This window comes from Sebastes fasciatus, chromosome 19 (genome assembly GCF_043250625.1).
Source record: "Sebastes fasciatus isolate fSebFas1 chromosome 19, fSebFas1.pri, whole genome shotgun sequence".
NCBI classification, from domain to species: Eukaryota; Metazoa; Chordata; class Actinopteri; order Perciformes; family Sebastidae; genus Sebastes; species Sebastes fasciatus.
The window spans coordinates 16122979-16135061 of NC_133813.1; the positions used below are offsets into that span (position 1 = coordinate 16122979).

The 12083-nt window shown below is 42.2% G+C and overlaps 1 protein-coding gene across 7 annotated transcripts in view; it reads right to left on the bottom strand.

Moving 5' to 3' along the window:
- The window catches only part of skor2 (SKI family transcriptional corepressor 2), a 121800-nt gene that overhangs the window by 57681 nt on the left and 52036 nt on the right, over positions 1 to 12083 (bottom strand). For 6 of the 7 annotated variants that reach the window (XM_074616843.1, XM_074616842.1, XM_074616841.1 and 3 more), the window contains exon 2: positions 128 to 287. In XM_074616843.1, coding sequence (XP_074472944.1) covers positions 128 to 186 — 59 coding nt within the window. In that variant the 5' untranslated portion in view covers positions 187 to 287. Of the gene's footprint in view, positions 1 to 127; positions 288 to 12083 lie in introns of those variants that run through there. The other variant, XM_074616845.1, reaches the window with a different exon arrangement.

Genomic DNA, 12083 nt, shown 5'->3' on the forward strand with positions numbered 1-12083 from the left:
TGAGTTTGTAATGACTCACCCATCAGCAGGTCAGTGGGGTTTAAAAAGTTAAATAACTTTTTGTTGGTGTTTTTTTGGAAACCATTTAACAAAGTGGAGATGTCTTTAAATAAAGACACCTTCCTACCTGTGCACCACTCTGCTGCGTTCCCCCCCATCCTGCCGTCTCTCCGTCCGTCCAATCATCCATCTTCTCTGCGTCTCAGTCCCTCCCTAAACATTAGAAATCATCAGGGAGGGTGACGAGAGGTCTGCTCACAGGAAGAGACTAAAGTACTGCAACCTCTCTGGAGAGAGAGAGAGAGAGAGAGAGAGCGAGAGAGAGAGAGAGAGAGAGAGAAGAGAGAGAGAGAGAGAGAGAGAGAGAGAGAGAGAGAGAGAGAGAGAGAGAGAGAGAGAGAGAGAGAGAGAGTTACACAACACAACAAAAATCCTTTTCAATTCTCCTCTCATCAAATAAAAAAATAAACCAACAAAAAGCTCCTTTGTCTAAGAAACTTGAAATCCGGCATTTAGCATGTGAGTGTAGCCTCTGTGTGTTAGTATACAGGAGACAAAGACATTAGAGAGTGAGCAGCGTGAGCAGCACTCCGCAGGTGTTTGCCACCTCTGTAGCTCGAATACATTAAAGCTACACACACGCACAACACACACACACACATGTACACACACACACAAACACACACACACTGACCTCTGGACAGTGTTCTGTCTTCCTGTGTCTTTCCATGTCATCTCTAGTGTTACACATCCAAAACACTTTCTGAACACAAACCACTAAATGATGGCTGCAGGGTGGAAGAGGTGTGTGTGTGTGTGTGTGTGTGTGTGCGTGTGTATGTGTGTGTTTCTGAGGAAAAGAGAGACGGACAGAAAGCAGAAAAAGAAGGAGAAAGATTCTGTGTGTGTGTGTATGTGTGCATGATGACCCTAGGCAGGGCTAGATGGATGGGTGTTCTGACCTCCCTGCAGGGGTGCAGGCACGCTTATTTACACAAAGCACCCTTAGGTGTGTAGGTGTATGTGTGTGTGTGTGTGTGTGATACAAGCCTCCAAACTTAGTCTGAGAGAGAGCACCACCAATAAATACAAAAATATCAAAGATGTCTTTTTTAAATCATCACAAAAAGGTGGGAAAAAACCACTCAAAACCTCCCCAAAGGCTCGATGTCTGATGGGATTTCGTAAAGCTTTAGACAAAGATGACAGCTCATTTATCTCATATTAATGCTGGAGATAGATGGGAATAATCTACAACATACAGATACAACTGAACCGATAACTCTGGCGGTATTAGTGCCTTGCTCAACACAGGGCTGCGTATACACTATATGGCAAAAAAAGATGTGGACTTTTAGTCTGGATTTTCATCGTTTCCATTTGGTGAGGCCGTCTCCTGTTTCAACATGACACTACCAAGCCCCCCCAGGAAGAACGCCAGGCTTTGAAGCAAATTTTTACATAGTGGCCAAATGGTGGGATTACAAATTCTGGGACCGTCACGTGATGCCATTGGGCCTAAAAAAACTTTTTCCCATAGACTTACATTGGGAAAGACACATCTGTAACTCGGCAGATCATTTTTTTTCAGGTAAATCAACTTCCCAGTACGAACACTTGAATAGTCTTAGAAGTCATAAAACTCACTAATAGCCGAATCCAGAGTTATTTCCCTTCCTCCGTTCATGTGAATGAGCTTCAGGCCGAGGCTGAAACGAGGGCTGGGAGGCGGAGTTAAAGGAAACGCTACTGCGTCTGCTCTGTGGGCCCAATGGATGCATAAGATCCAGGTAATAATTCTATACTCGGGAGTCAAGCTTTTTTTTGCTTCATGCACCACTGAGCATCTTTCATAGGAAGGAACGGGACCCCCGCCTCCGACGCTGTATCCAGTTCTCTTTATACATCCATGGACAATACCCCCCGTGTGCACACTAAAGTGATAGTTTTCCTGAATTTGCTGTCAAAGAACTTGAGTGGCCTGCACAGAGCCCTGACCTCACTTTTGGCCATGTAGATACTTTAGCTCAAACTAAAATCCAGGGTTACTTCACGAATATCTGAGACCTGTGACGCTACGTGCGTCAACCCCATATGGAACCTATGGGTAATACACTGTGAAATCCTCAGCATCATCTGCGTGTTATTGGCACATGAACATCCAAAAAAGTCCCAGACATGATCTAAATACAACTGAATACACATACAGTACAACACACAAACATAATCAGTGAAGCTACAACATGTGCTGGAAAACTCAACAGCATTGCCTGACACACACACACACACACATACATACACATACACTGCAATGTTTCTGTAATAATCTCTCTGGCCTCCTGTGTTCCCTTTGGAGTTTGGTTTTCCGTGTTAAATATTCATCTCTGCCGACGGTTTGAAACAAACGAGGGTGTTGTTGATATCATTATTACAGCATTATTCATTTAATGTTTATCATATTTTTAGCATGTTTGTTGCTCACAGTGGTAATGCAGGAACCATATAGGTGTGTTTTTAAATGAGTAAATAATTTCATGCAGCGAATAAAAACACAGTTATTACTCTCTAGTGATTCTCAGTGTGCTCCTGTTTTCTTTTTTTTCTTTTTTTACGTAAATCAAGACTTACATTTAATTCTAATGAGTACTCAAAATGTAGTTAATCAGCGGTTTCCAGCTGTGTAAATAAATCTGAATCCCATGTCGTTCACAATCCAACAGCCGCTTTTCTCCGGCTTTAATGTATGCTTGAATAACAACCCTGTCTGTTTTTATACTGTATGTGAGAGAAATACGTTCTGCATCCAGAGAATCACATTGATTTGCCTCATAAAAAAAAAGGTGAATAAATTGCGCATGTATTTTATGGAAACAGAAAAATCCATGCCGCCGTTTACAATGCTTGCCGTTCCTGTAAATCAGATGGTGATCAATGTGCGTATCGACTCATCCATTGCCAGGGTGTGGATATATATGTTGCGTATGGTTGTGTGAATGTATGTGGAAAGCGGTTGTGAGTTTGGGGACATTGTGCATGAGCAATTTGTCAGTTTGCGCTTTTACATTCTGTTTGTACAGCAACTTTTCTTTGCAACTTTTCGTCATGTGTGCATGTGACGCTGCAGGTGTTCATGTCTCCATGTGTGTGTTATTGAATGTGTGCAAACAGGCATGTGATCGTGTGTTCATGTGTATATTTGTGTGTGTGTGTGTGTGTGTGTGTGTGTGTGTGTGTGTGTGTTTTCAGCCCTCCAGCAGGGTCATTTCTGTATTGACAACCTGCTTGTTCCTGTCATACAGAGAACATGAGTAGAAAGGCCATTCTCATTTAGCCTGATAAAGCGCCCGTAGCATCATAACGACCCCTAGCCATTTATAAATCATACTTTAACATGAGGGAGACGGACCTCTAACCGCTGACTGATTGCAGAATTGATCAAAATGACTCATTCATGAATCGGACTATAGTGTTTTTTTTGCAGCGCGCTGAGCGTAATCTCGCAGAGTTTTAAAAGGTGTAGATGTTCTGGCGGGAAATAATGCGGTGGTTATTGTGCGATAAATATTGTTATATTTTGGGCTGCTTCATCTTATTGTGACTTTATCCAAATATAGATATTATTTTAGTACATTTAGTTCACTAGTTCACTCTTTTTTCTTTCCTTCCTTTCTTTCTCCAAGTTTGTCTCTCAATCTCTCTTTTTTTTCTAACCACCTCCCCCATCATATTAATCTGCATAGGAACAATCAGCAGCTCATGTTTACTGATTCGCCCAATCAGGTATCAGTTCTCCCTTGAGGTTCAATGTCCCCATTGACAACCTGTGTGTGTGTGTGTGTGTGTGTGCTGTGGACAAAGGAGGAAAATCCCTGCGAGAGTCTAGCAGAACGAGTTGATCGATCCTCAGCAATTACCAGCCAATCGAAATGTGATTTATTTCCCAAGGAATCATTTCAATATCAAGAGAGCCGGCGAGCGGATGGGAGGGAGTGTGTGTGTGTGTGTGTGTGTGTGTGTGTGTGTGGAGGGAGATCCTTGTCAATAAACTACCACTTACTCCTCTATTCTTCTTCCTGTATCTCTCTGTCTATCCCTCTCTCAACCCATCCATCTCTACACTTTCTTCCTCTGTTTTGCCTTTCACATTCCCTCGCTATATCTTTCATCTCCACCCATAACTCCTTGTCTCCGTTGCCAACTTTGTCTATCCTCCCCCCCTCACCATTCTCACCATGTCCACCTTTCCATCCCTGCACATGTCTCCCCCAATCTTACCTTCCTGTCCCCTTATATTCCTCCCCTTTTACTGCATCCCCCCTTCCTTCCTTCCTCTCCCTCCCTGACTGCTCCCCTGTGAGGCTATCATTCTGAGGCCTTGTCAATACGACCAGTCAACCAGACAAAAAGACCAACTGACCAATTGAGGTATTTTGACTCTTAATCCCCCTTCCTCACCCCCTCCTCCTTTTTCCACCACCGTCTCCTCCCCTCCTCTCTCCTCATCCCGTTTTTTTTGCACTTAATTAAGTCGCCAAGTGGCTGTCAGGAATAATTTTTTTTGCTGCGGCGCGGGGGCCGAGGGCCGCGGTGGACTTGACATTTGATAATATTGCGTCTCCACGTTGATTGAAATTGATTTTAGGGGGGGGGTGGGGGGTGGGGGGTGGGGAGGCCTCCTGCTCGCCGCCGCCGTGATCGTTTGACAACTCTCAGCCAATCAGCCCCAAGGACAGCCCATGGACCCCCCCGATCTTTGGCGTGGCAACTCATATTCCTATACGAGTGATGGCTGGGCGCCTTGCTTGTGTGTGTTAGAGATGTGTGTCGGGGTGCCAAGGGTCGGACATGGAATACCGTCGCGGGGTCATGGAACTGGCAGTCACATTTCCCATAAATCAGTTGAAACAGAGGGAAATGTGAGTGTGTACACAAGACTGCCTGTGTGTGTTTGCAAAGTGTACAAGTAGCAGGCACACACATTTTGTTTTGTGTCTTTACTCAGCAACCTCTGCCCCCTTCAGCTACGTTTTTCCCTTACCAGCTAATAGAGGGTATAATGTTAGATGCAAATGACTGTTTTAATTGTTGCCTTATTAGCGGAGAGTGGGGGTATTAACTAAAGAACATCATGATGAAATGCCACTCAAAAGCAAGCTGCAGTCGGAATCAATCAGGGTAATTAATTACAAACACGAACGCCACCATCAGTGTTTCCATAATGTTTACAATCAGCCTCTCAATGCTCTCACTTCACTTCCCTCTCCGACTGCACGCCGAGACCTCAGCGAGGCCGCGCTTCGCCGTACGGGTCCCCAGCATGTTTACTGCTATCTCTTTACGAGCTGTTGTCCCAGGGCAAAACTTAATTGTTATTTTTTTGTTGTTTTAAAAGATAAAGTATTTCGGAGCATCCCGCCTAAGGAGCATAGACTGGCAAAGATTTAATTAGTTTTGACCAATTTTATTCTCAGTTTATAGGATATATTCTTTGGTTTTCAATTATAATTATATCTGGCGGAGTCTCTTTTTTTATTGTTTATCTTACTGAAACTTGTTATTTTAACATGCGTTGTAACTTTAATGAAAAAATGCAATGCAGATAAGCAGAACAGCATCATCAAGTTATTAATGTGATTGTTTATTGAACCGAAAACTTTGAAAAAGAACATATTTATTACTAGGGCTGGGACGATACGCCTATCTCTCGATTTATACTGTCACGACACTTGGGTGTCGATTCGATATGTATTGTGATTTGTAAGTACTGTGATTCAATATTGACTGTTTTGACACTAGACCATGGGAAAAAGTTGAATCATATTGTTTTACTTTTTTACTTTTACGTTGGAAAATCCCTAAATTGATTCAGTAAACATGTTTGATTTTCAGCATGTATGTAGTCAGAGATGTCCTGAAGTCAAATACATCAGTCATTGGAATTATATATTTATTTTTTGCATGATATCAAAATCATTTCCTTCACAAATTAGTGATATTTTCTTTTTTATTTATAAGGAACATACTTCTCGTGGATATAATCCAATCAATCTTATTTCCATATATGTATTTATCTATACAGTTCCCTTTGTTAACACCTTATTTTGAAAAACAGACAGTCACACGTGTTTACTTCCGCTAACTTCACCAAGTCCGTTGCTAGCTCTCCCGTCAGCTCCGTTCTCTTTATACATCCATGGTCAGCTCCATCAGGGCCATTTGAATGCATTTAACATAAATGTCAGTATATGGGTGCTCTACAGTTGTAGCGTCGGCTGATTTGACCTCGAAGATGGGAGTGACGGCTGGCTTGACAGCACGTTACTTCAATACGATAATGTTTCCTGTCCATGACGGAGTTAGCATGCAGCTTTAGCCATGAAGTCTAGCTCTGCTTTTCCTGCAATGTGTGAAACCCAAAGTGTTTCCATACTTTACTGTATGTGTAGTGTTTACCACTTTGGATTTAACATGTGAGGGTGCAGGTCGTATCCAAGAGGACACTCCGCTGTGTGTTTTCTACTCGCCGTAGTGTCCCCATTTGGTCTTGGTTTTTTAAACGGATATGACGTCACGTTACGCAGACTACAACAATAAAAGCAGTAATTTCCTTCTCAAATGAAGCAGTTATATCAATTCTGGCATTAAAACATTGATTTCAAAATCATAAATTTAACTTAAAATGTTTTAACTAGTGTGATTTAGTTTATGAAGGTTCTTGATCATTCAAGCAGCATGTTATCTACAGTAGGCACACAAAGTCAAAGGCATCTGTGTAAATTGGATCCAGTTGCCTTTGAACTAGTACGTTTACATCTACCTGATTTACTATATGTACAGATGGACCTGAATAAATAAGTGGAGAAACATGACAAATGCAGATGCTTCCCTACAGGACACAAGGGGTCATTGAATGGTTTGATGAGAATGAAAATGATTTCCTCTACAGAAATATCCACAAACTGTCAGAAAGTAACATTTGAATGAATGACTATTGTTTTTCTGCACCCACCTCTAAACATTGCAGATGTATTTGCGAAGTCCCCGGCATACCCATTCAGTCTTTTTGCATTCTCATTTGCCCCTGTTTTAATTGGGTTATGGGTGTCACTTGGTGTGTCTCTGTCTGACTGCGAGAGCCGTTCCATATTCCTGATGAGGTTCTGTCTTCTAACCCCCTTTTCCAGGCGCTCTAATCGCCTCTCACCGCTCCAGGCAACAGACAAACTGTACCGCACACGGAGGGGAAATTGCTTTTATTTTGGAGGGGGCTTGTCTAAATTAATGGTGATATTTTTTTATTCACCGGCGGTTAACTACAATGTTTGCTGTGGTAACATGGGCTGGATGAAGATATTCTCAACAACAGCATGAGAAGGAACAGAGGTTTCACAACTGTGGTCAACTTGTTGCCGGGTTTATTTCCTTCTTCTTTCCTCCGTAGTGGTGCGCCACGACTGCCTCTAGGTCGGCTTGGAAAGGCTCGGGGTGAAGGTGGCATTTTTGTGTCATCACCATTCATATTTATACAACCGGTGTGTTTATAATTAAATTGTTTACTAGAGGACAAAGTTCTTCATAGATCCAGCCTCTTAATTTAGCTCTCAAAGAGCACCAGATTGATGCATTTACAAAGTTTTCTTTCTAAATGCATGATGTTTTTCAAAGTCAATGAGTCATCGTGATCTCAATATTGACCAAAATAATCATGATTATGGTTTTTGACATAATCGAGTAGCCCTAATCAAATACAAGTGCACATCCCTGGCAGATTACTTAGTAACGTGAAAACCATATTTCTAATGTTTAGCTCATGATTGCCGCGACAAAAGATAAATAGCTGTGCCGTGATAACTTTTTGTTTTGTTGTAATGTAAAATCCTGCCTGTAAATATTGAGAACCAGTATTCAAACTGGACTGTTTTTTGGTCTGGATCCCCACTTAGGGTGGAGGAGTGGAAAGTTGGGTGTACAAAGAATCCAACTTTGACACTGGAAATTGCTATTTGCATCCTTTCCCTATACTAGCCAGCAATGTTTCTTTAACCACAATCTTTCCCTAACCTTAAGCAAGTTGTTTCATTTTCCTAAGCTTAACCAATCATTGGTTATGTAGATATGGGTTGTTTTGGAAGGCAACCTAGTTTAAAGGACTTGTTGGGATGGATGGATGGATGGTGGTTCATTCCCCACAAGAGCATAGTTTATTGAATGAACTCTTTTAATTTCTGAAGGCAAAGCGTGAGAAATATTACCCATCATCATTTGTTCACCTTCCTTACTTCCTCCTAGTCTTTTGTCCCCCCCTTACACCTCCATTTTCTCCTGCCATCTACACCAACATCCACCCTTCTCCTCCTCTCCTTTGCTCTATATTCCCTCCATCCTCTTTCATCCTCTCTTCTACTCTGCTTTGCTTACCTCCTCCTCATCCCTCTCCTGCTCATCTGCCCACTCCCCCCCCATCCCCCCATCTCTCTCCGCCTCCCTTCCGCCCTCTCCCTTGCTCAGCCTTCTTGTCCGACAACTCAGCTATTAACCTCTGGCCCTGTGTCTCTCCTCCCATCACCGCTGCAGTAATTAGGAGGTCAATCCAACCCTCCTCTATCATTTACCCTGACACACACACACACACACACATACACACAATTTCTTCATTTCATTCTCTCTGATAGTGATACCGAATGTGACAGATTAATTGTGTTACCAGCTCCGCCCAAACACACACATAGAAATATATACACGCTCACTTAAAACTGACATATGTCAATACAAATTTGGAAAACTTAACACTCAATTACAAACTGATAGCCTGTATAAAAGCAAAGCTGATTATTGGTCACCTTTAGCAGTCAACTTGTTAGGGTTCGGGAGATCATCATTAAATTTTCTAATAAGGAGTCCCACCATACAATCCTATCATACTGTAGCAACATGCATTTATATATATTGAAATATCTTGCGTCATATTTTTTTCCGTCTCGCATGATGATACTTATTTATGTTTTACCAGAGAATGTACGTCTTTTGAAAATTAGTGAAACAGTTTTGTGTAAGGAGTAATGGGATTTTATGTTGTTATGTTTAAACGGTTTGTGCTGATCGTATGCTGAACATTGTTTTGTATTAACTGACTTCTTTCTAAATGTCCTACTTTGCATGATGCTGCCTTACTCCCTTTTTTACTTTTAGTTTTTTTATTCTGTTCAACTAGGGGTGCTGCAAAGCTCACGACGGGAGCCACAAGCTGTTTTCAGCCCGGGCCTTTCGAAGCCGAGAGCCAGTTGCGGCACACCGCTGCGCACCGCTTTTGCTACGAGTTGAATCTCCCATGCAAACTGCGAGTGGTCTGACTATGACACTGTGGTCGAAATCATCAATGAAACTCAGGCCAATGGATATTCTGATTGCCAGATGGTCTACATGAAGAAAAAAAAAAGACCAAATCTGAGTAAAATCATAAAATTCTGAATTGGGTACGGCCCTAAGATGGACTGAAAGTAAAGTGCAGAAGTTAACTCGTTCATTAGCACACACCCACTGAGCCAAAGAACAAGTGAGGGCGAGCTAACCCAGTAGCACAAACGCTAACCCAGTAACGCTGCTACAAAGGCTTACCCAGTAGCACAAAGCACACCCACTGAGCCGAAGAACGATAGCCGATTCAAACCAAAAAACGCCAAAGGTACTTTCGTGACGGCTATTTTGTTTGAGTTTATATGATTGTGGCATGCAACAGAGTTGTTTATTTATTCTTATATTACTGAAAAAGCTAAGACAGCCTGTGAAATGTAGCAGTCAACTGCTCTCCCAGCGGGAGATGTGTGCGAGCGGCGCTGGCCGTACCTCACTTCAGCCTTCATGTTGGCGGTGCGAATGCAAGGTTATGTAGTTCTTGGGGAGGCTCCTCAGAAATGTTTGGTTCAAAAACACCTATTATCTTGAAATGGAAACATACTTCCCCTCCTAAATTTGAATATTGGATTAATGAAGTACTGACATGTAACAAGCTTGACTCTACAGGGGGCTTTCTGAAAACTTTTCATATCATTTGGAAACCCCTTCTGGATTATATAAAAAAATACCTGCCACTTCTTTCTGGTACCAAATTATTCATTTATTTAATTCCCAGTGTTGCAACTGGGTTAGTGGGACAAATGGTTCTTCACATGTTATCATGTTATATTGAATCATTTAGTAAAGGTAACATATTGTTAGTCATAATGCAGTCGTAATATATGTGATTAAATATAAATGAATGAATTCAAATGAACACACAAACACATTCAATATGGTAATTTGATGCGTAATTTCAATGTGTGTTATTAGCTAATCATGCATTTTAGAATATGTTCATCTCCATACTACAAGTACACACACACACACACACACACACACACACACACACACACATAAACACAGCAGGGTTGACAGCACTGGGCAATGAGCTGTCAGAACGGTCTCTCTGCATCACACAGGTCATTGGCTGATCCCTGTCTGTCTCACCTTTCTCTCTGTCTCTCCCACCTCACCCCCTCTCACTCCTCCTCCCTCCCTCCTCTGCGTCTCATTAACACAACATACAATTAAAGTGTGTGTATCAGTGTCAGACCCCCGCTATTAGCACCTCAGCCTAAATGGCACTTGGCAGGGAGCTGAATCGCAGCTTCCTCCTTCCCAGTCAAACAATTAAAAGGCCTCAGACACGCGATCAATGCCGAAACCCGTTAACACCTAATTAGCTCGACGCAGCGGCGTGCAGCGCTGCTGCGCCGTTTCGTAGGTGGACTGACACCGTCCAGAACCCCTGTCACCTCTGTTTGCATATGGACGTTTAAAAATGCTTTTCATTCTCTTTCAAAATTTACAGTTATATGAAGATTTACCTTGCCATTGCTTGTTGGTATTGTTTAAAGCAAAAGTCAGCACAGTCAAGTCAAGTCAAATACTGTCAGCATTAAAGCACACTTTGGTAGCTGGTTATTTTGTCCACAATTTGCAATGCCTGATACAAACAAACTTCCTTACAACCAACTAAACAGTCACCAGGGAAGGATGACACCCAAAAGGAGGGACAAAAAACTTTGTTTGACGCCTCATGCATTTGTATATTTAATTAATTTAAAAATAAACCGATATTTGCTCACACAACAAAGCTCGAACAGCAGCATGAGATGTTAGACGTAGAAGCCCAAGGGAAAGAGATTTAAACAAATCCCTCCAAAAGTCTCCAGACTGCAGCGATTCCTCGGACACGCACTCGAACCTATCCCTCTTTCTCACACACATACATATACCACACCCTCTCCCATCACTGCAGCAGTAAATATCTGAGATCTAAATCCTCTTCACAGCGTTGCCTAATTACTCCCAACAACATGGTAGCTGATTAACTTGTAATTGCTGCTCTGAACGCAGCCCGTCCCTCTCTCCTCGTTAGGGTTATTACCGACTATAATTACCGCTAATGTGCAGAGAGGAACACACACACTCACACGTGTGAACACAAACATACATGCAGGTGGGAAGCACCTGAACGCAGACGTTCTCCTTCACAACACACACACGCACACACACCTCGCCGGGAGAATACTTATTTTCTTGGAAACTGTGACTGGTGCACAAAGCAATAACAGTGAAATTTAGGCAACTAAATTCATTTTCAGTGTGTTGCCTCATTTAAGCGATGCGATTCGCAGCAGCCAAAATCCTGTAATGGTCTTCATAAACCTCATCACGTCCTCAAATCTGTCATTTCTCGTCCCTTGATCATGTGAGCGAGGCCTTACACAACGCGGCTGTTTTCTCCCTCCCATTTCTCGAATCTGGAATGGCATTACTTTTCATTTTAATTTAGGCTGATTGCGATGACGGCAACAAACAAGCCGAAGCTTTTTTCTCCTACCAGAGTACCAGTTGGATTGCCATAAACATCAAATTTTAGAGGTTGATAACAAAGCAAATATCTCCTCTGATAAGATATCACGCCGAGCCAACCCTTTAACAGATAACGACACAGAAACATGCATGTTTTGCATGTGTTTACGGCGTCTGAGTTTGAATTAATCATCCAAAAACAATCTCCA